This window comes from Embiotoca jacksoni, unplaced genomic scaffold (genome assembly GCF_022577435.1).
Source record: "Embiotoca jacksoni isolate LCO1_2020_lvr unplaced genomic scaffold, fEmbJac1.0.p SCAF_4, whole genome shotgun sequence".
NCBI lineage: Eukaryota > Metazoa > Chordata > Actinopteri > Embiotocidae > Embiotoca > Embiotoca jacksoni.
The window spans coordinates 7,052,685-7,080,158 of record NW_027185392.1 but is presented as its reverse complement, the minus strand read 5'-3'; the positions used below and the strand labels follow the sequence as shown (position 1 = coordinate 7,080,158).

Sequence of the window (27,474 nt, the reverse complement as noted above, 5' to 3'; positions counted from 1 at the left end):
TGTGTTTCTGTAAACTGCTCTTCGTAACGCTTATCAAGACAAATGCACTGCACGGTAACATCTAAAAGCATTTATTTTTTGGATTTTTTTTTTTAAATATGATCATGAGAATAGGCAACACAACCTGCGAGGTTTCCACTCATTCAGTGCTTAAAAGCCAGATTTACCCAACAGAATGCGAACAAAAGTACAAAACATAGTGAATCGTAAAATAGTAACAAAACACCCGAACACATAATTGTATAATATATCATTTACGCATTTTAAAGTAAAGTATTTAAGCAGTAAAAAAGAAAAGAAAAAAAGAAGTGATTCAAACCCAGCTCGATTTCAGGGTCCCCTGACTGACTGAGGGGAAGAGGTGGCAAAAAGAGCTCAAAAGCGCGGTACCCAGAAAAACTCAACAGATTCAGTTTGTCCATTTATACACTGGAAATTAATCAGAAGGCCATCAAAAAAGCATCACAGGTAGAAGTTTAGAAGCCACGGAGAGTTTGGCCTTGTGACTCTAACCAACCTACAGCACCTAAACACACCGAAGTTAGACACTTAAACATACTAAAGATATAAAATATTGGTGCCTGTACAAAATGCTTTAATGTTCTGTTAAACCCATTTGCATCTAATTTTTTTTCCCGTCTACAAAAATTAAAAAAGTTTGAAGTTGAAAGGTGCACAGGCGTATTTACAAAATGTAATTGAAAATATTGTGCAGCACAGACACGAGGAGGAAGAGGTCGAGAGACATACAGTAGGGTTTTTCCCAGGGAATTTAATAAGCAATAATCATAACCAGATTAAAACGTTTGTAAAATGTCCATCCTGTATTTTTCTTAAAAATGGCTCCACAAAAGAAGCAAAGAGCAACAAACACAAAAGGAAAAAAAATAACATGTTTCTGAGTAAGACCTAAATACAATGAGCTTCAAATCAAGACTACAAGGTGTTCAAAACCTTCTAGGGTGTCAGTGTTGTGTGTGTGTGTGTGTGTGTGTGTGTGTGTGTGTGTTTATACGTGTGTTTTAAGAAAGGTCCATAATGTATCCAGGAAAGCTTTTAGAGTCAGAGGAGCTTGTACATCGGGTTGGGAAGGTACGAGGAAGAGTCTGGCCCCTTTCTCTACAGACGTGGTTTCCACTTTACCTGTAAAACAAAGTTCAGGGTCGGTCTAATCATCTCTCACAGTCACCTTGACCTAACACACCTAACAAGACCTTGTTATCGCAGACTGACGTTAAACTCTGCAGCTGGCTACACTGCTCTTAAAGTCCTGTCTTTTAAAATGAGGGATTCCCTTAAAATGACTCCAACGTATCTAACTTCTAGTCGAAACTAAAACAAATAAACTTTTAAGAATGTTACAAAACATCTCCGAAACTAAAACACGACCGAGTACTGAACTACGATACAACCATGGCATAGACTCAACTGTTTCGCGTCGGTTGTAAAATGAAATAAATCTTACATTAAAACGCTGAAATTATTTCTTTTTAAACTAATCTAAGGCCACGCAGCTGTCCGAGTTGTGCACGCTGCAGTAACCGGAGGCTTCAATGTGCGCAGCCGCCGAGCTAGTTGTCTACCGATGTTCGGCACGCGAGTCGTTTACAGCACATCTGGGTTATACCCCCCCCCCCCCCCCCAGCTCTAAAATGCACGCGCTGTGCAATTCACCACCACAAGTAAATTCTTGACCTGTGGAAAACGATGCAAAAACGGTTCTGTATAAATGATGATGTGATGATTTGCTCCACCGCTTTGTTGATGGAAGAAAACCTGGTAACACTGAACTTCCTGGAGCCATTTTGTTATCTCAGTGAAATTACCAGGTTTGGTACAACTGAGGTCGACGGCAAAACCCAGGCTGTCCGACTACATTTAGCACCTGGCGAGAGCGCTTGTTCCAACTCCCACTATAACCAGAAACTAGGTTTAGCGTAAAACAAAAGAGGTATCGTTGACGGTCTGACAGCGACAAGATGGATATTCCCAAAATATTTATTTCCCAAAGGCATTGTATTTGAGAGTAGGTTGACACAAACAACACAATGACCTCGACAGTCGAATGCGCTGCGTTTAGAAACATTCGGAAATAAACCAACTCACTGCCTGTCCACCTGTCTTCCCTCCACTGATGGACTCTCCCTGCTCGCTAGAGGGAACTCCCTTCCTTGTAGATTTGGCGTCTTGGTTAAATGTGGTAGACCAGGCTGCAAACCTGGCCAGACCTTGTTTTGGGGGGGGGGGAAACGACACACCTCCTTCCTGCAACAGGTTAAGAGCCTTTGGGCTGGACTCCAGCTCTATCTCAGTGTCGGTCTCACTACCCAGGAGGAGGGTGACTGCCCCTACAACTCTCCCTGTCTCCACTCCACGCTTCCTGTTTCTCCCTTTTTCTGATCTCTTTGCTCACATATGGCCACCTGCTGAGAAAAAAAAGTTGACACCTGAGGCATAAACTGGGGTTAAAAAGTTCTACGCCACCAATATCAAACCTTAATTTTTGTCCTGTCAACGTCTTCTGTTTAATTACTTGTCAGCTAATAAGTTCCAAAAATCTTAACAACGAAGGCCGGTAACTTCCACCTTGTTACATTTTGCCACACGCCTTTCACTCTGCTCGTTACTCCACTCTTACCTCTGCAAGTCAATCTGTCTCTTTGTCCCTTCATCATTCTGCTGCTGCTGTTTTGACATCTTGATGTTGATTGACTCTGCAGACTGGTTCGAGTTGGGGTCGACTGCTCTCTTCCTGCCTCTGCCACCTCCTCCCCCTGCCGGCGCTGCTGCTCCCTCTTTTTCGGCCGCTCCGGTAGCGGCAGCGGCCGTCTTAGGTGGGCGTCCCCTTCGTTTGACCGGCGACGATTCTGTCCCGACGTCGGGAGTTGTATTCTGACTCGGCTCCTCCTGAAAGAGAGTTAGAAATGCTGAGTGACGAAAACACTGCTTGAAGTTGTCAAATGTGTAGATCGTGTCTGAGCTTACCTTCTTCCCCTCGTCGTTCTTGATAACTGGGTTCTCATCGTTTTCCTGCGCCCGGCTCTCTGATGACTCGGTAGCGCTGCTGTTACTACATTTAAAATCCCAAGAATGAATACGCATCATTTTCTGATTGTGTGTGTGAGCGAGCAGCTGCGTGCGTGTGTGTGTGTGTGTGTGTGTATGTATGTGTGTCTTTACCTGTTCTTGTTGATTGTTGAGGTCAGTGGGGAGTTGGTGCTGGTGTTACTAGCTGTGTCTGAAGCGGTGGTGGTCTTGGTGAAGATCCTCCTCCCTGGTACCGTCAGAGGCTTGTTCACAGCTCCTAACACTGGAGCAGGTTTAGGCTGCATAACAACAGGAGTGGAGAGATGGGGTGTAGTAATCATATTTGCAGCTCTTAAAATCAATCACCATCAGGTTTCATGTGATTATGTTCATGTCCAATAGCCCTCACTTGGACACGAGTGTTAAACTTCCGAATGCAGCTTTATTCAAATACACAATAAATGATCATTTTACCTTTTTAGCTCCACATCATATTGAACTTCTCAATAAATGCAAAAATGTGGTTCCTCCAATGCACCAACTGAAATTAATTTCAGTTTTACAAACCACAAATGTAGATTGCTAAAAACGCATCACTGTATGCTTCTATTCACACCAGCACTGAATGTGTGTGTTGTGGGTTTACCTTTCCAGTGAGCAGCTGTTGTCTCATCTCTGCAGACAGATACTCCTTATCGTTTTTGAAGTCCTGTTGACAGAAATTACAAGAGTAAACTTTGATTAGCATAAACTGCTAAACCACAAGCAGTGACACATTTTTTTTTTTTACGATTTCCCACAGAGTTAATGAAGCAGATACTGTAAGCACATTTTTTTTTTTTTTTATCTCCTAATGGATATACAAGTAATTCTCTAGAAAAGTCATCAGGAAGCGTGTGTGTGTGTGTGTGTGTGTGTGTGTGTGTTACCTTGTCCTGTATGAGGAAGAACTTGGAGGGGAGGACAGGGTCTTTCGGAGAGTCCAGGTGACATGCTGTGCTCTTGTTGGCGATCACGAAGAGAGCAACGTCGCAGACGATGTATAGTTTCTGTACCCACAATAACACAAGACACACCGTGAGGATGGTTGGATACTCGGGCAACTAAAACAGGTTGAAATACCAACTTCAAATCCCTACATTCTGCACAACAGTCTGTCCCCAGTGCTCATATGAGGGCCAATCTCCTGCAGGAGGTGCTATAGCTACAAAACAAGGGTCTCAAAATAGCAAAGATGTCCTAGAACCCACTGCACATTGGCCACAGATGTGTTGTTTGCTGCGTTGAGCATGTGTGCCTGAGCATACCTCATTGGCCTTCGTGTCATCAGGACACTGAGCATCCTTGGTTTGTTTGATGTTCTCTACCATCTTCCGAAGAAAGGCATGACTGTTGTTCTCATTCTTAGTCATCAGCACTTCTAGCATGAACCACAGGCACCTGAAAATATCAGCGCACACAATCAACATGCAGTATGTCAAAGTTGTAGTCATCACCCCCTGTGTGTATTCTTTAAGCATCAGTGTAGAAAAATTAGGGCATTTCTTTCTCAGCTGGACACAAAAACATTACATTACATTTCATTCAGCTGACGCTTTTATCCAAAGCGACTTACAATAAGTGCATTTCAACCATGAGGGTACAAAACCCAGAACAACAGGAATCAAGAAAATACAATTTCTTCAAGAAAGCCAAACTACAAAGTGCTATCAGTAAGTGCCATTTTAAGAGCTACTAAAGTTCTACTATTCAAGGTGAAGTCGGAAGAGGTGTGTTTTTAGTTTGCGGCGGAAAATGTACAGACTTTCTGCTGTCCTGATGTCATTGGGGAGCTCATTCCACCATTTAGGAGCCAGGACAGCAAACAGTTGTGATTTTGTTGAGTGTTTAGCTCGCAGTGAGGGAGCGACAAGCCGATTGGTAGCTGCAGAGCGGAGTGAAAAACCCAAACATACTCACTCTTTGATGTCTTTGAGCTGTTCATATTCGTGTGGTTTTGTGAAGTCTGGGTCATGGGCCAGCAGGTGGATCATGTAGGGGACGACATACTCAGGAAGAAGAGAGACAAGTTTTTCTGAGCGGAGAGAGAGAAAAACTCATTTTAATGTCTGTAAGTTTGTTTCGTACGACATGTTTTGAAGTGCATTAAACAAAAAGCCTGAATAGAAATGACACACTTGCCTGCGGAAAAGTTGGTGTAATGATAAAAGCAACAAAATGCAATAGAAAATAAACAATTGAACAAAATTCATTTAATGTTCACTATAAATCTGAATGGAAACTAGATACTGATGTGATCCTTAATATTCTAAACTGCAGTCCGATAAAGGGCACATAAAAACTTCTCAGCAGAAGAGTGTAATGTTGGAACATGTGACGTTTCAGTACGAAAACATGCAGAGGTTGAAAACTGACCCTGAGCAAGGGGGTTCTGTTTGATGTACTCTCTGCGGACGGAGATGTTTTTGAGGAGGCACTGTCGGGCATGGGCACGGCGCTCCTTTACCGGGTCCTTGGCACACAGAGCGAAGACAGCCAGGTATTCCAGAGGCAGCAGCAGTTTGACAAGAGCCAGGTGCAACTTCTGTGCAAAGATCTGACGAACCTGGTAGCACTCGTCCTGTATGAAGGAATGAACAGTTAGGGCCGTATTTAAAAAGAAAACCACAATTCACACAACTCAATCATGAGCAATGTTACTGAAATGATACTTATTGTACATAATACACTACTCAAAAACAATAAAGGGAACACTTAAACAACACAATGTAACTCCAAGTCAATCACACTTCTGGGAAATCAACCTGTCCAGTTAGGAAGCAACACTGATTGTGAATCAATTTCACCTGCTGTTGTGCAAATGGAACAGACAACAGGTGGAAATGAGGCAATTAGCAAGACAACCCCTATAAAGGAACGGTTCTGCAGGTGGTGACCACAGACCATTTCTCTGTCCTTGTCCTTTCTGGCTGATTTTTGGTCACTTTTGCATTTTGCCAGTGCCCTCACCACTAGAGGCAGCATGAGGCGGTGTCCACAACCCACAGAAGTTGCTCAGGTAGTGCAGCTCATCCAGGATGGCACAGCAATGCACGCTGTGGCAAGAAGGTTTGTGGTGTCTGTCAGCACAGTGTCAAGAGCATGGAGGAGATACCAGGAGACGTGGAGGGGGCCGTAGGAGGACAACAACCCAGCAGCAGGACCGCTATCTGCTCCTTTCTGCAAGGAGGAATAGGAGGAGCACTGCCAGAGCCCTACAAAATGACCTCCAGCAGGCCACTAATGTGCATGTTTCTGCTCAAACTGTCAGAAACAGACTCCATGAGGGTGGTACGAGGGCCCGACGTCCACAAGTGGGGCCTGCGCTTACAGCCCAACACCGTGCAGGGCGATTGGCATTTGCCAGAGAACACCAAGATTGGCAGCTTCTCCATCGGCGCCCTGTGCTCTTCACGGATGAGAGCAGGTTCACACTGACCACATGTGACAAACGTGACAGAGTCTGGAGACGCCGTGGAGAACGTTCTGCTGCCTGCAACATCCTCCAGCGTGACCGGTTCGGTGGTGGGTCAGCGATGGTCTGGGGAGGCATTTCTTTGGAGGGCCGCACAGCCCTCCGTGTGCTAGCCAGAGGTACCCTGACTGCCATTAGGTACCGGGATGAGATCCTCAGACCCATTGTAAGACCATATGCTGGTGCAGTGGGCCCTGGGTTCCTTCTGATGCATGACAATACTAAGCCTCATGTGGCTGGAGTGTGTCATCAGTTCCTGCATGATGAAGGCATTGATGCTGTGGACTGGCCTGCCCGTTCCGCAGGCCTGAATCCAATCCAGCACATCTGGGACATCGTGTCTCGTTCCATCCACCGACGCCACGTCGCACCACAGACTGTCCAGGAGTTGACTGATGCTTTGATCCAGGTCTGGGAGGAGATCCCTCAGGAGAACATCCGTCGTCTCATCAGGAGCATGCCCAGGCGTTGTAGGGAGTGCATACAGGTACGTGGAGACCACACACACACACTACTGAACCTCATTTTGACTTGTCTTGAGGAATTTCCACAGAAGTTGGATCAGCCTGTGATCTGATTTTTCCACTTTTATTTTGAGTATGATTCTGAATCCAGACCTCCATGGGATAATGATTTTGATTTCCATTGATCATTCTTATGTTATTTTGTTCTCAACACATTCCACTATGTAATGAGTAAAGATTTCCAACTGGAATATTTCATTCATTGAGATCTAGGATGTGTTGTTTAAGTGTTCCCTTTATTTTTTTTTGAGCAGTGTATATTTTAAAGCATACATTTTGATTTGTAATAGTAGCAAAAGCTCAGGTGAAATATGAATTATGGCTCTGCTAGGACAGGGGGGAGTTTGCCATAAATGGTTACATATCAAAATAACTTCTGTAAAAAAAAAAGGCAGATAAAATGTAATGTAAAGGTGACACTGACATTGATAACGAGACCACACAGCTGGAACTGCTCAGGCGTGATGATGTCATGGTAACATGGCTCTTGTGCCAACTTCATGATGGCTCCACCTGCAGCCAGCCTCAGACGAGACATGTCTGATTTACTGGGAGGAAAAAAAAAATTACAAAGAGGAAAAGTGAATGAATTAAAACTAGTTTAGAAAATTATCACAGATCCTGAGGTGCACTTAGAGAACAAATCTGCCAGTTCTAAACTAGTTTAAAAACATTATGGACACAGTCATACAGTGAGTTTCAGCCTGAGGTACCTGATCTTCTTCTGCTCTGTAAGGTCCCCCTCGCTGACCAGCATGGCTGACAGCAGGCGCAGGGTGGAGTTCGCTGACTTAGATTGGTTGTTCTTCATTCCAAGTAACCAACGCACCAGTAGCTTGATGGCCTGAACCTGTGGGAATACAAACAGCATAAATGTCTGCTTTAACTAAAAAATATCAAATATGTTTTAAATCTATATCATCAAAACAGAATGCAATGAAATAATTCAAATGAAAAAAAAAAAAAAAAAATCTATTCATCTGTACAAGAAGTGAAATAAACCACCCGTGTGTGTGTGTACATATATCTTTTACCTTTGCTAGAACTTCAGGCGAGACTTCCTCATCAGTGGTCCAAAGCTTCCCATTCTTGTTTCCCACAGACTGGAAACACAAAGCCAAATGCCCATTAGATTTTCACTCTCTTCTTTGCATATGAATACTATTTGATTCAACAATCCTTTGTTTACTGAAGACTGGGTTTCTCTACTCCTGCTATGAAAATACAAAAACTTGTGTATAAAACTGCAATTGTATACGTGTGTGTATCTGCTTTAGTTTGAGCTTCACGCACCCTGTCATTCATGAGCAAGTCCTTCACGATGAAGTTAGCCACAATGGATTTCATTGGTGACGCAAACTGATCTGGGGCCAGCATAGAGATATGTCCCAGGGACACGAGCGGAGTGATGAGCTGCTCTGGGACGTCTGCGTTCAGACTACGTGACAGAGGCTGAGGGTGAAGGAAGAAACAGCATGAGTGCACCCAAGAAATACACGTTTCAGCAAATACACTGCTCAAAAAAAATAAAAGGGAACACTTAAACAACACAATGTAACTCCAAGTCAATCACACTTCTGGGAAATCAACCTGTCCAGTTAGGAAGCAACACTGATTGTGAATCAATTTCACCTGCTGTTGTGCAAATGGAACAGACAACGGGTGGAAATGAGAGGCAATTAGCAAGACAACCCCTATAAAGGAACGGTTCTGCAGGTGGTGACCACAGACCATTTCTCTGTCCTCGTCCTTTCTGGCTGATTTTTGGTCACTTTTGCATTTTGCCAGTACCCTCATCGCTACAAGTAGCATGAGGCGGTGTCTACAACCCACAGAAGTTGCTCAGGTAGTGCAGCTCATCCAGGATGGCACAGCAATGCACGCTGTGGCAAGAAGGTTTGTGGTGTCTGTCAGCACAGTGTCAAGAGCACGGAGGAGATACCAGGAGACAGGCCAGTACACCAGGAGACGTGGAGGGGGCCGTAGAAGGACAACAACCCAGCAGCAGGACCGCTATCTGCTCCTTTCTGCAAGGAGGAATAGGAGGAGCACTGCCAGAGCCCTACAAAATGACCTCCAGCAGGCCACTAATGTGCATGTTTCTGCTCAAACTGTCAGAAACAGACTCCATGAGGGTGGTACGAGGGCCCGACGTCCACAAGTGGGGCCTGCGCTTACAGCCCAACACCGTGCAGGGCGATTGGCATTTGCCAGAGAACACCAAGATCGGCAGCTTCTCCATCGGCGCCCTGTGCTCTTCACAGATGAGAGCAGGTTCACACTGAGCACATGTGACAAACGTGACAGAGTCTGGAGACGCCGTGGAGAACGTTCTGCTGCCTGCAACATCCTCCAGCGTGACCGGTTTGGCGGTGGGTCAGCGATGGTCTGGGGAGGCATTTCTTTGGAGGGCCGCACAGCCCTCCATGTGCTAGCCAGAGGTACCCTGACTGCCATTAGGTACCGGGATGAGATCCTCAGACCCATTGTAAGACCATATGCTGGTGCAGTGGGCCCTGGGTTCCTTCTGATGCATGACAATACTAAGCCTCATGTGGCTGGAGTGTGTCATCAGTTCCTGCATGATGAAGGCATTGATGCTGTGGACTGGCCTGCCCGTTCCGCAGGCCTGAATCCAATCCAGCACATCTGGGACATCGTGTCTCGTTCCATCCACCGACGCCACGTCGCACCACAGACTGTCCAAGAGTTGACTGATGCTTTGATCCAGGTCTGGGAGGAGATCCCTCAGGAGAACATCTGTCGTCTCATCAGGAGCATGCCCAGGCGTTGTAGGGAGTGCATACAGGTACGTGGAGGCCACACACACACTACTGAGCCTCATTTTGACTTGTCTTGAGGAATTTCCACAGAAGTTGGGTCAGCCTGTGATCTGATTTTTCCACTTTTATTTTGAGTATGATTCTGATTCCAGACCTCCATGGGATAATGATTTTGATTTCCATTGATCATTGTTATTTTGTTCTCAACACATTCCACTATGTTATGAATAAAGATTTTCAACTGGAATATTTCATTCATTGAGACCTAGGATGTGTTGTTTAAGTGTTCCCTTTATTTTTTTTGAGCAGTGTATGACACAAGGCATAAACAAAATAATACTCAAAACTACTGTGTAGTAGAAGGTAGATTCTGGCAAGTTCTTAGTTATTAAATGGTCCCTTACCTCAAAAATCTGTGCCAGCTGCACTTCCTTGTTATTAAAGATGGCATGAATACAGTGGACGGCCTGCTTGGCCTGGTGCGGCGTGCCTCGCTTGGCTTTCTGATGCAGGACGGGAATCAGAGTCCTGACACACACAAGAATAGGAATATTAAGACTGCACACAGGTTCAAGTAATACACTGACTGTGATGCTTTAAATGACCAAAGAAACTTTTATTACATTTAGGCTCATGCCCTAGAAAATGTTTAACACACGCACACAATGCTTTTGGTGTTTATCATTTTCACATGTACATCAAAAGACTAGTGCTTCATCATTAATCTATCTCTTACGATCTTATCTGTTGTAACTCCGTCTCGATCTTCTGCCCGGTGTTTCTAAAAATCTGGATGGCTGCCTCGGCCACTTTGTCATCCTCCATCTTCAGACATTGGAGCAGAGATTCGTAAGTCTCTGCTGAGTGGAATGCTGTGGGATGGGTGAATGACAGGACCTAGAAAAAGAGTAGAGTATTATTGATTTATTATTTACACTATTTATTTGTATTTACTCATTAATTTGTTAATCAAGCACATTACTTGCGCAAAAATGTAAACTCCAGCCTTAAAAGATTTTTAAAGTATTTTTCCTCTCTCTGTGTACTACAAATTACACACAGTAAATATTTTTAGCATTGGCTGCCATTTATTTCAGTATGTTTGGTCCATGGTGTGTACCTTGAGTAGCTCCAGTCCAGAGCGGATGGCTGTGTCAGGGGTAACACCCTCCTCATCGTCGTCAGCCGTGCCCTCAATGGACTTGTTCAGCAGCTTTACCAGAGCACTAAAGCAAAAATTAAAACGTTAATTATTTTCATCCTTGTATTAAATAATTCATTTCTCTGTGTGTTTTCTGATAGTTTTAAGCACTCTTAGACACAAAAAGAGTCGTAAGTAATAAACATAAATTGTTACACTACATAACTTGTGCATTAAGACGCAATCCAATATGTGTTTCCTCTCTCGTGGTGTTTTTCCATAAAGCAGAAAGGGTTAAACCTGTGCCCTCACTGAGGCCTGCAGTTACATCTCACCACCACTAGGTGTCTCAGTGAATGAGAAAAGCCTGTTAATGGTAGTGTTACACAATGACCCACACACAGACAGCATGTGAAGCACTCTGAGTGAGACAGTTGAAGACGACACACTGCTGATCTGTCATATGACTTCCTCTGTTTTGGAGTACTGTAAAAAACAACAACACTTGAACCTAACAGGATTTACAAACCAATTTCATAACTTTTAAATTGAATAAAAATGTTACTCTACTCCAATTTATTGGAATTAAAGTTGAACATATGCTAATGTTTATGACCTGCTGTCAGAATAAAAGCCATATGCGTTGAAGAGTTTTTCTGACCTGATGGCCTCAGAGTCGATGTGAACAGGAGCGATGCGCTCCAGCAGGAACTTGACCATCTCCAGGAAGGGGTTGGTGGGCTGTTTGGGGAACGTCAACTTCCGAGTGATCTCCCTCTGCACAGTATAAACAGCACATTATTAATACTAACATTAAGGATTTGAGCTTATATATCTTCATAAATATTTACAAAAAGACCAGTAATACTATATCTGCAACAACTTTTATCTAATGTATCTTTATTCTTTACAACCAGAGGTTTGGTTAAAATACAGTTTCATATTTTACTCGCACATAAAAAAGGGGAAAAAGCACATCTGTCATTGTTTCTTTTCTCTGTAACAGAGTTTGAGGCTACTGAAATCTCACCATCACACTGACCATCTGCCATGTTCATTTTTAGGGAGGAAATTTATGTGACTGGCCATTTAATGTATAAATAAAATGAACCATTTTCAGCAACTCTCAGTATGCTTAGTTTTTTTTTTTTTACTGCTATAGGGGAGATCGTTGGCTCAGAAACAAACAGCACTGAGCCTTGTGTTTGTGGCTGACGTGCTGGCGATGTTAACACTTGCGTGTTCTGTCAAAAAGAAAGAGGAGCAGAATGTGTAGAGTGTCCTCTCACCACACAGATCTCTGCCTGTTTGCAGGAGCAGGTCGGACTGATGAGCATCTCCAGCTGGATTCTGAGCTTCTCGTCCTCCCCGAGAACCTGATTGAACTTCTTCATGAAATCTTGAGCCTTTCCAGCGTCTGGTAGGTTTTCTGGAAACACACGAAGGTTGTCAGTTTAGGAAGTCAGTTATACTAATGAGTAGAGTGAAGTTTAACCATTGAAGAAATGATAGACAGGGTAAAAGAAAATTGAATATATACAAATTAAGGTGCACAATAAATGTTTGTGTGAGTGGGTGTTTCTAACTTACTGGCAATACTCATCAGCTTCCCAAACATTGCTGTGTTATTGGCCTCAGACTACCAGGAAAGAGAGATAAACACATTGTAGATGCAGCGGGATATTTAGTGCTGTACTTTTTTTTTTAAAGAGGAAGATGAAGGAGGAGGATTAGTGGATGTGTTCACGCACCACTGGCAGCTTGTGGAGATCGAGCAGCTCTTTGACGAGGCCTCTGAGCATGTTTTGACACTTCCACATCTCATTCAGGGCCCTAAATGCAAAGATCAATTACACACAGAGGAGAAACAGGCAAGATAAGAGGTGGCACGAACCCAGCAGAAGATCAGTCCATCATCCTTGTAATACATGCTCAATGATCTATACGCGTGTAGTTTGTTTTCATGCTGTGTGAAGATACAGGCTTGTGTTTTTGCCCCATCTTGTAATTTTGTGGAATGTGTTTATGGCCAACATACGGGTCAGTATTGATGTTCACAATATAACATAGCCATGTACTTTTATGGAGAGGTGTCTGCATAGCAGGTTTACTGACTTGACAGCGTTCGTATCCAGGCAGGCGTACAGATAGTACAGACACTTCATCTTCTCCTCTGTATCAAGACTGTGAGGGACCATGTACTGGGCAAAGATCTTCTCAACTAATAACCTGCAGGGAAAAAAAGGGGAGAGTTTTTATGAATTACCTGAAAACACAGAAAATGAAACATCCGGTTGGGGAATCTAAGAATCTGATTTGACGGACGGAGCGCTCGTTTTTGTTGTTAAAATGTACATCTCAAGCAGTGGAGAACAATCTTTCTGCTGCAACGCCAATGCCAGAAAAAGCCATCACTATCAACTATACCGATGCAGGTCTTTAAAACAAGACAGACTGCAGACACAGGTAATTTTCTTGGACCGACAAACGTTGGCTGAAGTTCTGTAAAGTGCCGCAGTGAATTATTCTGCTGGTCTTCAGAGATCTACTGATGTACTTTGTAGGTGATGGGAGACTAAGTGCCAACAAAATACTTTAACCGTGTCTTGTTAAGCTGATAAGCTAATAAGCTAATAAGTCATTAAATCCAAAATGCATTCAAGCACTTTCCCTTTCTGAAAAAAAAACAACAACAAGATCAGTGCACGCTGTAAACTGTCCAGGGGCTGCATTGGGATCATTTCACCTTTATATTGCATAATTTTCGGGTATTTGGACTCAAATTCTTTCCAGCATTAAATTACATATGAATACATGCAGTTAAGCCGATATATACAGTATAGTATTCCTGTTCTCACTTGTCGTCAATGCTGTTCTGATAGTAGATGTGTAGCAGTTTGTCTTTGATCCAGCTGATCTTCAGGGCAGACTCCTTCCCGGCCTCATGGTGCAGACAGTATTTCTTAAAAAGCTGAGCCAGGCCCATCATGGCCTCCTTACGCACACGCCACTGCGGGAGGAGGGAAAGGAAGAGCAAGTTAATGAGGACAGAATTAAATTAAGATTAGGAGAGTCAGTTTACTTTTCTTGTTTTGGTGTTACAAACACTTAAGACGTAGCATATTAAAACTTTGTGAGAATCTGCATTTAATGTGGACGAGATGTGATTGAGGAGTACTGAAATTTGTGAATAAATGACAAACCAACGACCTCACACATTACTTTTAGAATTTGATTAAATTCCTACCTGCCTGTTATAACACCTGCACTACTAATATACGTATGTGTCTCACCCTCTTGTCCAAGGTCCTTTCCCGTACAAAGCCCAACAGCTGGTCATTGACCAAGTTGAGGTCTTTCTTCCCGGCGTTGATGATAGTGACAATGACATCATGACGGATGGCTTCCTCTGGGTCGTGGGAACGCACCTTCAGATACTCTGATTAAATGAAGCAGATAAAGACATGTAACCACACTTCTGTTAAAGAATAATGTGGACAAATACAAGTGCATTAACACACATAAGCACAAGATAAAACACACCTGTCAGGTCTCTTGCCAGGTCTGGGTGGTTCATGAGGCAGTGGCTGGCAAACTTTACACACTCTAGCCTGACGGGTACGTGGATGTCATTGAACCTGTCGAAAAAAAAGTCAGTTACACTCAATGAATTTAACCAAATTACTGACCACACTTTGAAAAAGGGATAAATTAGCACAGTCTGACAAAATACAAATTAAGATTCTAAATGGAAATAAATAGACTCGGAAGTCAAATCATCTGCACACTCTTCTTAAATACAAACACTACTTCTGCTGTTAATTAAATAAAACATTTATGGGCGTTCACACTGTTCACCTCAACCAATCTTCCATTAAACAGCCATTTTTCGTGGTCAGGATTAAAACTTTCACTTTCCATTTCCACCACCTGATATAGAGTACAGAACTAAATTCTGTGCTCCTTATTGTCGTTATACCATCCATCTGTAAATCTAACTAAACAAAGAGCTTTTTGTATTAGCAAATCATCTTCAGATATGAATTCCTACTTTTGGGACAGGAAAAGTTTAATGATGAGGTCTTTAACAAAAACAATTCTAGCTGTATCTTTAAAAAAAAATTCTAATATATACTCAAATTTATTAATAATAACAACATCTCTCACCTAAATCAGCTGAAGGCATTACTTGTACTTCATAGTCAATCAGTCAAACTTGATCTATATAGCACTTTTCATACAGGTTAATGCAGTTCAAAGTGCTTCACAGATGATTGGCAGGCCGAGAGTAAGACAGACAGGTGTTAATGGTACTCACCGTCCTAAAAAGCACTGCCACAGCGGTCTGTTCTGAGAGGCCAGCTCTGAGTCTTTGGCCCCAAACAACTTGGCTAGCAATCGTACAACAGCCAGACGCTCCTCCCCATCGTTGCTCTGCAAACACAAAACACACACGTTGAGGTTGCATTATTTAATGGATTGTTAATAATTATAGTGCAAACAAAACAGTATGTATATTTTTTTCCTCTGATATCACATTCTTATGTTTACGGTGTGTGGAACAAAGAAGCAGTTACAGTATGATATCTGGGTTAAGGTGCCATCCTTAATTGTGTTCATAATATTGACCAACCAAGAGACTATCAGCACTGTTTGGTTTTATATTGTTTTACAGGGGCTTTTATTGTGGCACAAGCCTTTGAGTTCCACTAAAATCCCACGTACATTACAAATTGCTCTTAAAAATAATGAAGCATGTTAAAACTTTCACTAAGATAACGGATGATGCACTACTGAGGAGGGAAACTGACTCAAGCTGAAACCCCAGTATGCTTAAAACACGAGTACAGTATAATAGCATTTCACTTCTATTACATTGTTGGGACATGAAATAGGCAGTAAACAGAAAAGAGGATCAAATCTGATGCAAGAGAACCAGAGGTGTAATTTTTATTCCATGAACTCTCTGCCTGTCAAAGCCTGGCACTTGCATCCCTCACAGTAAAACTTTACAGCAGAGTTGGGTATGATTTGCTAGTGGCTTTCAAGGTAGCCTCGGATACTCGCCCCAAGCAGAGAAGGGAGGGCAACAGAGGTCTAGTAAGCTCACTTCTTTCTAAATCTACACATTTTGAATTTTCTAATTTGTAGTCTTCAGTCCCAGCCAACACAGACTCCAAGGAAATCGCTGGACGTAATTTATCAGACTCTGTAGAGTTCCCTCTGCAGCCACAAAAAGGTTCACAAAACATTTTTTTTACATGTGATGCGGAACTCACTAAAACCTGTAAATAGACTTTGGTGTGTAACATACATGGATCTCCCCTTTAAGCTCGCAGAGGATCCACCAAATATAAATATAACAACAATGTCAAAATAATGATTATTAACAGCTCTGTGTGTGTGTGGTCGTGTGAGTATGCTGTGTTAACCTTTAGTTTGAACTCCAGCTGTGGCATGACGGAGGTAAGCAGCATTGGGTCAATGGCAAACAGTTCCTGGATGAGGTCAAAGACGTGCTCTGATAGGTCACTGACTGATGACTTGCCCATCACCAAAACCTGATTGAAGAACTGAGGAAGGGAAAAAAAACTGTGAGAGAAGGACTCACTGATAAAGACGTGCTGTCAATATAGAAAGAAGTTTATATTGACTGAATGCAAGGACATGAATAAGAGAAGCAAAAAACCCCAAAGCTAACTGAGAAGGAATAACCAATACATGAAAAATAAATTATTTGTGTGAACGATGCTACTCACGTTCGCAATGCATGTCTCAATGGTCTGGACAGTCCTCTTCAGCAGAGTCTTTGCAAGATCATACGCTTGTTTGTTCAGATTCTGTTCAAAGGAAGGTTAAACACCAATTAGTTAATTTAACTATGAATATTTCACTCAAACACACAAAAGTTCCAACTTCTGGTCTGTGACATCAGCTGAAAGTGGTTGAAAAATACACAATGCTCATTACTGTAATTGGCAGATTTTTATCAGGAAAATGTGTGGCTGTTGCATTTCTTGCTCCGATTAAAGACATAAATAATTATAGTTTAGGATAAAAAGGAAAAGAGGTAATTTTATAATCTGGTTTTAATCTTGTCGTAAGTAATGTTTTCTTTTAGAATTTTTTTTTTAACATCCAAAATGAATACCCAGTACAAAAATACAAATGGATGACCACACCTAATTACATCTTGCTTACAGCTTTCTGAAAAATACAAAATTAAAATGAATAAACAACATTATAATTAAATAATATACCGTGTATTGGTGTGTTTTTAGTGTCTTACCTTGTGTGCAGGGATGAGGTTAATGAGGATGGTGTCCAGCAGCTCTTGTGTGACTCCGTCTCCCTCCATGATGATAGAACTCATCAGGTCCATCATGTGCATCTGCACCTTCTGGTTGTGGCTGTTACTGTAGAGTAACCACAATTTTAGAAAACAATCAATCATAAATTAGAAATAAACAGCTATCATAACCCTCCTCACACTGGATGTTGAAATGAGTTGCAGTGGTAAATGATGTTTTGTATATGAATAAAGTGTTTTCATGCTTAAAGACATTATACCCATAGAGAAGTTAATTTAGTTTAAACTCCGGCACAAAAAGAGTCAAGCAGGTTCAAGCGGTATCAAAAGCCTCACTTGATGACAGAGAAGAGCGTTTTGAAAAGCTGGATGAAGATCTCATTGCAGTCCTCCAGTTCAAAGCAAATGTTGTATGACTTCACCCAGGCCAAGTTCTACGCAAAACAAAAACAAGAATTCAACAAACATTACTCCTTACTCCTATTTAAGCAGCCAAAAATTTAAATGTATACTTTTTCTTGAATTACAATCCATAAAACACAAGTATGACTGTAGCTAATGGCGATTTGTATTATTGATTACGATATCCATTCTAAGCACCATCAGAAAATTGTGAAAAATGTACAATGACTTTGAAGAGGCCAAGGTGACAACTACAAATGTTTTTTTTTTTTCCAAAAGTCCAAAACACAAAGATATTTAGTTTACCGTCATGTATGACAACAATAAGTCAAATATTGCCAGAATCAGCTACTGTATACCCTGAGAAAGTAGGGCAATTTTAAAATATCATTTTAATTTTCAAAATAGTTATTTTGTTGATGATCAACAAATAGTTTAAGAGACTAATTGTTTCAGCTCTAAACCTAAAGTGCTGTTCCTTCTATAGCCCCTTGGTTACTACTAAGTAAGCACCTTACCTCCAGCAAGTAGAAATATCTGTTAAACTGAGGACTCTTGGTGTCTTCTAGTCCCTTTAACTGTCTGGTGATGAACAGGAAGATGTCCTAGAGAAAAGACAGAAGCAGTTGTAAACATGTGATTGAGTTAAAATGCTTTTATGATATCAGTGAGTGCTCAAAAAAAGAGAAGGAGTTTGCTGGCAATTCCTTAAGACCAAAGCAGTGACAAAGATGATTACTGTGGTTTGCAGTCACCTCAGGTGGGCCACACGATAACATAAGTTCACTGTGGTTTTACAGGAAAGATCTAGACGGCGCTTCAAAACCGTAATCCCTCTGCAAACTCACCAATGTCACTTACTTTGTATCAATGTTGATATAAAATCTATAATACCACTTTTTAGCACATTTTTATGGGGTTGCCAAAAGACGAGCCTTGATTAATTGAAAAGCAATGAGGGAGTGATGGTACAGAGAACTCTTTACCAACTGCTACTCGTCACTCAAACACAGTCAATTATGAACTAGGAAATAGTATATTAATCATATTAGTCAGCAAATGTATCAGTTAATGTAATCTGCAGTGAGTTGTCATTTCAACTTATGTAGTCGGCAACCATTAAGCCTGCTTTTGAACACTACTCTCTTGAGGAGTGTGCTCCGTCCAGGATCAGTTCCTAACCTTGAGTTTGTCGTGGGAGGTGTAGGGCGCCTCGGGAGCATAGATCCTGAAGATGTCAGCCAGACAGCAGGCCACCAGTAGCCGTACGTCTTTATTGGGGTTCCTGAGAAAGAACTCTGAGGCGAGGTGGAGTGCCAGGCCGAGATACTGCTGCTTCTCTTCTTCAGAGTCTTGATCCATGTCCATGTAGGTCTTCACCACCATCTGTTAAACAAGAGTGACAAGGATGGATGGTCAGATGGGAAATATTTATTTTGGCTAAATTTGTAATTAAGTTAAACAAGTTGAATTTTTGACAGCTCTGCTGTTTAGTTGTCTGGCATCCTTAGTGTTCTGTAAACCGTCATAGAGAAAGAGAGGATTAGGCTGCCCATGCCGCGTCCAAATCTTCTGCTACAGCAGCTCAGAAGTCTCTCAATCTCCAGTAAGACGATGATGTTTTGTAATGATGACATTACAAAAGCAGCACTTGGAAGCAATTGGGAATTGCATTAAAAGAAAAAAAAAAAAAGAAAAACATTTTTATTCAATGGAGGCTCTATTCTTAATATTGAATCATCGTAATTGTAACTGTCATGTAATTGTAAAATAAATGGTTGAAAATCAAGAAGACAGGATGAAAATGACTATTTTACAACAACTTTTGCCACCTAAGTCAATAAAAATGTTGAAAAATTTAAAACAGGCTAATCACATCCAAACATTTATATTTTCTGATTGCAGATTTATCCAATTTGGTGGATATGTTAGCTAACAACAAGATCTCGCACTACAGGTTTGAAGTAAGATAGAAACCGTGTCACCATTACGTATTCGTCCACCAAAGAGCACTGACAGGTTCACTTTTCAGCTGTAACGCAAACATCTCAAAATCTATGATGGTCACAATTCTTAAACAAAACAATTAATGGGGTGCCAACTTTTTTTTTTTTTTTTTTTCAGATGCATTCTCATTTTAATAGGAATCAATTAGTTATTTCTGACAGTGATGTTGCAAACAGAGAGAGAACATTGAGGACGTTCGGTACAAACTGTATACACTACTGTGCAGAGTAGCTGAAGCAATTAACCAGAGCACCTTATAATCCGATTCGCTTACAGGTCACTGTCAGACTCGTCTGTCAGAGTCTGTTTAACTGCAAGTGGCTGCAGTGCACTCAGTTTTATGAGAGGGGAAGAACGAGAGACACAACACAATCATATGGTCTACGTGTGGCCAGACATCCAAAGTTAAAGGAGGATGAAACCATAAAGAGCTTCAGAGTTCAGCATTAAATGTCAAAAGAGTGTTAAACCCTTTATCAAGAATTACTAAATCAAATTATGATGCCAACAATTTGGTTTTAAGATATTAAATTCTCTTAAGTATGCATCAAGTATCTACATTGACATTGCTTGGTAAAATAAAACTCTTTCCCTTTAAATGAGCTGTGGCTGCTGTGGAGAGTTAAAAGCTCACAATATAGAGGCAAATCAAGTTAAAAACAACAATTTTCCAGTGTTTATAGGAGGTTGACTTTTGTCTTTTCCCAATCAGATTACATCATAGTGAACAAATTGGACTTCAATTTAAAATGGCAGGAATTATTATCCATAATTTTTTCCATTTAGTTTGTCTGGGTTAAACACAAACACAGATGTCTCCAGAGGTTGTACTCGCACTAATCTTATCAAACATCTCAGTTCTTATAGATAAGCACTGGGATACCTCGTTTTAAGCTGCGACTTCCTCCATATGTGTATGTGTGTGTGTGTGTGTGTGTGCGCATGTGTGTGACAGAGAGAGTTGAAGCATGGCAGTTGAGCTCGCTCAACAGCCAGGCTGCCAGCAGGGGTGGGGGATGGGCCAACAGCTCCAGCAGACTGCAGAGCACCACACTCCTACACACACTCAGTACATGTACACACACTCGGTACATGTACACACACACACACACACACACACACACACACACACACACACACACACACACACACACACACTCACTCACTCACTCACACACACACACACGCGCGCACGCACACGCGCACACTCACACACACACACACACACACACACACACACACACACACACACACGCACACACGTGCACATTCCCTCCAACCCTGGCTGTTACTTAGCTGAAACAGTAACAACCAGGCTGAGGAAAGCTCTCCACACAGAGACAAGTGTGTGGGCCTGTTGAGAGTATATGAGCGTCTCAGTGACCTAAATGTATTATAGTGCATTGGAAAAACGTTTTTATCTCAGCCTAAAAATATAAGTGGTATATTTTAAAATTGATGCTAATGCAAAGTCTGAAAGTCCACAACAGGCAAATGTTTGAATAGAACAAAACAAAAAATATATATCTTCACCCTCTCTTCCTTTATTTAATTCAAACATGTGGCGGTCTTGTTTAAGCCCTTCAGCTGAGATCAAAGAGACATTAGCACAACGTGAAAAAAAAATTCAGCCCGTCACCAGCAGTGGAGGGGACTAACACAGGGGACTCCAACAAAAGCACTCTTGGTAGTCAGGCAAAGAAAACAGCTCAGCCATAGACTGTATATAAAAGTGGACATAGCTTCCACTGAAACATGCCACCGAGAAAGGAGGGCAATACTTAAGAGCACGAAAGTGCAATACCACCAAAGGTGGCTAGGGGTTAGCTCCAAAAAGGCTTGGGCTCCATAGAGTCCCAATTAACTTTTCTCAATAAATACAAGGTAAATTATTTTTTTTCCCTCTAATCATAATAGCCCCCCAACACACGTTCCTCTGCTTTTTATTTAATCTCAAACACAGAGCTATTTCTGGTCTAAACACATGTAACATCACAGTAAGGTGCAGTGAAATCAGAAGGAGCCTAGACTACTGTGACTTAATTAGAAAGCTGAACAATCAACATTATAACTGGTTTCTTTAATCTACACCAAAGATCAAAGTTGGGAAATGAAGCTAGTCTGAACATCCGTCTCAGGTGCTCGGTGTCTATTGCTGACTCTGTATGGGCATGTGCACGAGGATTTATGAGTATGCCCTTAGTGATCATATGATAGTGAACCCGTGATGTTGCAATGATGTGCCTTGTTATTCTGCTGCAAACCAATTTCTCCACTGAGACAAATGAATAAACTATCATCTCTCTCTCTCTCTCTCTCTGACATCAATCTTTGGATTTCAAACAGTCATCTTTTCAATTTTAAGTTAGATCAAGCAGAAGCTGTGTTCCTATTCTCCATCTGGTCTTCAGTCTCTGTGCAAAGTGCTTTTCTTTGATACCTTAAACAGAACATGATCACTGATCACTCTGTGCTGGTGAATATATTGTCATTAGGTAGGCTCAGTTAGCAATTACACTTTGAAAACTACACACACCCTTACTTGGCCTACTTAACCAGTAATCTAAGCTCTGGTGATGGCATGCTGTTGATAGTTCTTATCCGTTTACCCCAAAACCATCCATGTTTGGTTGGTGGATCCAACCTCTATCATCAACTAATCACCATCAACAATCAGACAACTGTCAGGTTTAGACTTGTGCTGACTGGGCAAAAGTGCCTGCAGTGGCCGTGGAGGAGCATGTCGTTAAATGTAAAACCCCGGAAACCAAAACGTACCGACCACATAGTCCAATGCAGAGCAAACGGTGAATTTTTACCTTCTGTAATAAAAACATAAATGCACTACTAAAACAGAGGTTTTCAAAAATGTAGCCAGATGTGCTCTATTTCACTTAGTCAATGATAACAACCCTCAATGTCAAGCATGGCTTTTTATATATATAAATTTATCCAGTAGTGGTTTTCCAAAAATGTCAGTTCATTTTCAGTAACTTGAATGGGAAGTCATTACAGGATGAGAGGCTCATTTATAATTTTTTATCTTTAAAGTCTGTCGAACTCAGCTTGGTAGCTCCTCCCACACATGCAGAGTTGTGCAGCTCACAAAGAGAATAAGTGTAAAAGGAGAAAATAAAAAGAGTCGGGCTGGAAATTGGCACTAATCTGATTTTGATTAAAAAAAAGTCCCAAATCTATTTAACCAGCTAAGTTGTTACATCAGATAAATACTAATGTTGCATAAATCAATTACAATTCCTCCAAAAATCTTCAACTTCTCTTACGCTGAACAAATAAGCAATGCAGTTTTTGTTTCTTGAAAGTCAAATTCAATAAAGTGCGCATCATAGGCTAATGTGTGAAAATATGTCCCAGCTATGAGTGTTAACCAAGGAATTTCTTCCTTCGGCAAATGCAAACACAAAATAAAAAGAGACATCTATAGTTTCAGCTAACATGACCAATACAATTGAGCAGAAGTAATAGAAAAACACTGGCAAAAACCTCAATGTTATATAGCTACGCATGGACTGTGGGTACCAGATGCTTCAAATAAGTAGAGCCAGCTCCATTATTGATTAGTTTGAGTGCAGACATGGAAGAGACAGAGTCTGCTTTTTAATTCATCTGCACTGTTTGTGTTGGCAAGACAACAGCCTGGCTAGCCAGTGTTAGCTTATCTGGCAGGGAGGACTGAATTACATAGAATACACACAATCTCCACTTCAGTACCACAACTTCATACCTCCTATTTTGTCAACAAACAGATCAAGTCTACACCTTCATTAAATGTGCTCTTATGGAACAACTGCGAGATAGCCAGAGTCAGTTAACCATCTTAAGTCACAACTACTCCTGCAGCAGGTCCATACAGTTTATGGATCTGTTGCGACTCAAGGCAGCTAATAATGCCAGCAAATGTCTAGGTTACTTTTTTTTTAATTTTTTTTTTATCGTAAAATAACATTGTCTGCATGTTGTATTGTACAAAAGTAAAATGTAATCATTGTTTTTTTTTTAATCTTTAAAAACAACAACAATACGAGTACAACACCGACCAAATACTCCATGCAACTCTTCCTTTACTGAATGTGAGTAATCCAGACACAAGACCAACATGATGCCGATCAGAGTGAGTGAGAATTTGAATATCTTCCAAACACACACGGTATGAAACCTATGGCTAGAAATACACAGATAGACAAAAGTGGTGTAATTTTTATGCCTCAGAATGGCCTGAGAACTGGGCTGATCGTAGATGCAAATGAAGAAATTAAATATAATTCTTCTAAAATAAGCTCCCTGTGCTTGCCAGCTACTCAGTACAGCACAGTACAATCTCTTCGACCAGACGATTAGCTAAAGTACTGCACATAAAATTAAGGTCAGTCTTTCCAACTCTCTGCAACACAAGTTAAATGGCTCTGTAAACATCTGTTTTGTAGAGTCAAGAACCTGCAATCCAGCACAGCTTGTCAAGGTAAAGGTTTTTGTACTTCATGCTACTCTATGAATAGTTCCAGGATGCAAGGAAAGCATTTCAGTATTAGTGTAGTAAATGACCTAATGGGATTAAGAGGAGTCACAGGATCCCTGTAAACACAGATGCCAACATTGAAAGTGCTTAAAGTTTGAAGTGGTGGTAGAAGGGTAAGAAAGCAGGAAGCAGTATGAAAAGGTTTAACAACATAACAATATGTTTATATAATTTATTGAACGTTACATGACAAAGTGGCACTGTGAAGGGGGTTGCTGGTAATGATGTAACTACAAAGTTATCAGTTGAATATATTGCTGTCCTTGGCTTTACAAAGCTTTATAGTGAGTTTTAGGTCGTTGTTTAGCTATCAGGCCTTCAACTTTACTGGTTTTAGTTCACTTTCACCAGTCCAATAGCTTCACGTTTAGCCACAATACACAGATGTTATCAGTTAAGAAGCTCTAAAAACCCACTGTATACTTCAGCAATGCCAGTTAGCATTTAAGGAGCCAATATTTTCTTTAGCAGCTGGTTTGACCAAAACTGAACTGAAGAGATGGACTGATACATTATCAGATGTGCAGGAACATAACTTCAAATCCATGATAATGTTCCTCCGAAACTGTTAAATATGTAAACAAACAACTGCAGGCAAATCATTTTCAATAACTAAACGGAAAAGGACTACAGCTGCGACAAAATTGCTAAATTGAAAAACAGACAACTTACTATTTTCCCTTTTTCCAAGCTTATTCAGGGCTCTTACATGTCGTATAGTTAAAAGGTCCAATATTTTACACGTCCTGTTTAATTTGCAACCTTGATATCCACAGGAAGATATTTTTGTTGTTTTAAGTTCCAAAAAAACCCATTAGTATAATTTTACATCTCATCTCAGGTTCCTTTCTGAAGCTCTATCAAGAACATGCTGTTTTGTGTCTGTATCCTTAAGACGCAATAATATCAACAGCCTTCTCTTCCCATTTGCTGACACCTTTCAGACTGAGGCATGTTCAGGACAACTACAGCTTTTCTTCGATCATGATGCTTATAGCTGGCTATCTCTGAGACGTAACATTTGTTGTATTTGGGCTGTGCGCATTTCCTGTGGACTGAGCATTTGACACTCTTACAGAATGTATACAACACCTTGACCTAATTTATAATCAAAACAAAAATGAATATCTGAATTTATTCAATACGGGACCTTTAAATATTTTGTGTTTTAGAATTGAAGAAGCTGGTATATTACATGTAGTTCCATTCTGACTCTTTAAATTTTCTCTTGTATTGTATTAGGTCAGCAGAGTCTTGCTTATTATCAGGTCCATTAGTGCTGCTGCTTTCTTTAGTCTTCCTTCGACATGAGTCACTGTTTTTCTCCCTTGCAGTAAAAATAGCTTCAGTGTGTAATGTTTGCTCTTGCTGCGTCCACATTTTGGGATCAACCCATTTATTCAGCCTCAATGGGTTAGGATGAAGGACAAGAAAGCTTGGGAGGCTTCTGAACAAAAATAACTCCTGTTTTATGTCATGTCACACTCAAGTCATAACAGTCCTGTTCACAGGGAAATCACAGAAGATTGGGGGGGGGGAAGACAGCCTGCTATAACAGCAGAAGGGCAACTAATGACTTAATATCGAGTAGTTTACAAAGTTTGGAGGGTTTTTGGCATCGCGCCAGAGGCTGGATACTCCTCAATGGGAGTTACGGCTGTGTTGTGACAGCAAGAAGCCCGATCAACATACCTTCAGTCGTTTCACCACCTCGTCGTTGCTGATTTTGTCCGTGATATCTTTTACTCCGGGAGGATAGATGATCTTTCCGTCCCCCGCCGGTTTCTGCTGTTGCGGGAACTCCATGCTTGTTGATCTGGTCCACACGGTCTTCTACTGGCCTCTATGGGTCAGAAAACAAAAGTTCAACACAACCATGCTACCGCACTTATCAAAAAACCCCTTTTAAGCAGTATTCTCATTTGCCGATCATCAATTCCGGTCGCCGAAACTGATAAAAATCGCACCTGTATATTCATCGATACCCTAACCCAGAAAACTTTTCAGACAGAAAACCAATAAACCAGGATCGCGCATATTATTAGCTCACATGCTAAATTACCCCCAGCTAAAACATCAGCTCTACATTTTTTTTTCGGACATTTCTCATTAAAACAAAAAAACAAAAAAAAAAAACCTTCAGATACAGAAACGAGCTCAACGACTATTTCGATAAGATCGCGGCTATTTAACCGCTAACTTGTTGGGAGAACCACTTCGAGGCACCGGGGACAGCAGCCCGGTCTCACTCGACTGTCACACAGGTTATCAGAACCAGCTAAGCTAAGCTAAGCTACGGGTACAAACACCGTCGGGCTAAGCGGGCTAGTAGCATTTTGCGGGAAGGAAGTTAGCAGCGAGCGGGCTAACACACGCTAGCCGCGCTAACTGGTTAGCCTACTAGGCCGCAAACTCCTCAGGTAAAAAAAAAAAAAAACCCTCATCAACATCTCCAGCTACAATCACAGAGGAAGCGGAGTGTCCGATCGTCTTTTCGCTCAAATAGCCACGCTCGAGGTTAGTTCCTGCGCTTTCCGACTCGTGCAACTACTTTGTGAAGTTTAAAAATGAAGCTAATTTACTTGTTACTGTCTTTTGTCAACTTCCCCGAGCATCGCTCCGCACCGCCGCTAGTTCACAGGGCTGCTGCTGCTGCTGCTGCCGCTACCGTCGCCCTGAACCCTCCTCTCAACACCAACAACTTGCCCCACGGATGGCTTTTTTTTTTTTTTTTTTTTTTTTTTTTTTTTTTTTTGGAAGCACCTCAAAATAAATGCAAAATGAATCTATCTCCAAATATGAAACTACGGATAAAGCCTCGGGGATATTTGCCGAGCAGTTCCTCGTTGGTATTTACCTCTCAAATGGGCCGTTTTAATTCATTAGTCTGACACAGGTTGGGCTTTAGTTTTCGGCACAAAGCTCTCTGTCCGCTCAGTCAGTGCTGTCTTGTGTTGAAGGCTGGGTGCACAGCGCCCCCGTCGGTCTCTCAGGAGTACTGCGGCATCAAAATACATGGCGGGAGTCGGAAACAAACAGCTGGCACACACTCGCTTCACTTTCTGTTCCTGAGCCAAATGTGGGTGTATCCTAAAATGTTGTCAGAATTTTACTTTTTTTTTTTGTGTAATAAATATTTTCGCCACGTTTTTTTTCCTTAAACATATGTTTGGGATTGCATAATGGTATTTTTTTTGTTGTTGCTTGTATAGGCCTACAAAGAATAGGA

General features: G+C 41.4%; 1 protein-coding gene across 3 annotated transcripts; it reads right to left on the bottom strand.

Moving 5' to 3' along the window:
- Positions 1-55: 55 nt before the first annotated feature.
- On the bottom strand, positions 56-27,201 carry pds5a (PDS5 cohesin associated factor A). 3 transcript variants are annotated; one of them, XM_069167503.1, is made up of 33 exons: positions 27,103-27,201; positions 25,938-26,088; positions 18,884-19,087; positions 18,220-18,306; positions 17,636-17,733; positions 17,279-17,405; positions 16,749-16,829; positions 16,422-16,562; positions 15,308-15,423; positions 14,533-14,627; positions 14,283-14,428; positions 13,848-13,999; positions 13,105-13,218; positions 12,741-12,822; positions 12,580-12,628; positions 12,279-12,418; positions 11,651-11,766; positions 10,969-11,074; positions 10,585-10,745; positions 10,253-10,376; positions 8,359-8,517; positions 8,100-8,168; positions 7,779-7,915; positions 7,490-7,613; positions 5,443-5,647; positions 4,987-5,101; positions 4,335-4,467; positions 3,957-4,076; positions 3,674-3,736; positions 3,181-3,326; positions 2,986-3,070; positions 2,639-2,907; positions 56-1,143 (listed from the first exon to the last, which is right to left on the bottom strand). In XM_069167503.1, the coding sequence occupies exons 2-33, from the start codon at positions 26,049-26,051 to the stop codon at positions 1,140-1,142; spliced, it is 3,882 nt and encodes a 1,293-aa protein (XP_069023604.1). In that variant the 5' UTR covers positions 26,052-26,088; positions 27,103-27,201; the 3' UTR covers positions 56-1,139. The 3 variants fall into 3 exon arrangements, with proteins under 3 accessions (XP_069023604.1, XP_069023605.1, XP_069023606.1); XM_069167504.1 differs by lacking the exon at positions 27,103-27,201 and adding an exon at positions 26,828-26,994; XM_069167505.1 differs by lacking the exon at positions 27,103-27,201 and adding an exon at positions 26,213-26,534.
- Positions 27,202-27,474: the final 273 nt, after the last annotated feature.

What these genes read in the sequence shown, in the direction of transcription:
- pds5a (XM_069167503.1), bottom strand. Translation starts at nt 26,051, where the DNA reads ATGGAGTTCCCGCAACAGCAGAAACCGGCGGGGGACGGAAAGATCATC. An exon ending in CTGGATACGAACGCTGTCAA is followed by an intron (nt 12,823 to 13,104) that starts GTCAGTAAACCT and finishes CTTTGCATTTAG; the next exon opens with GGCCCTGAATGAGATGTGGA. An exon ending in TCTTCCTCATACAGGACAAG is followed by an intron (nt 3,737 to 3,956) that starts GTAACACACACA and finishes TTCTGTCAACAG; the next exon opens with GACTTCAAAAACGATAAGGA.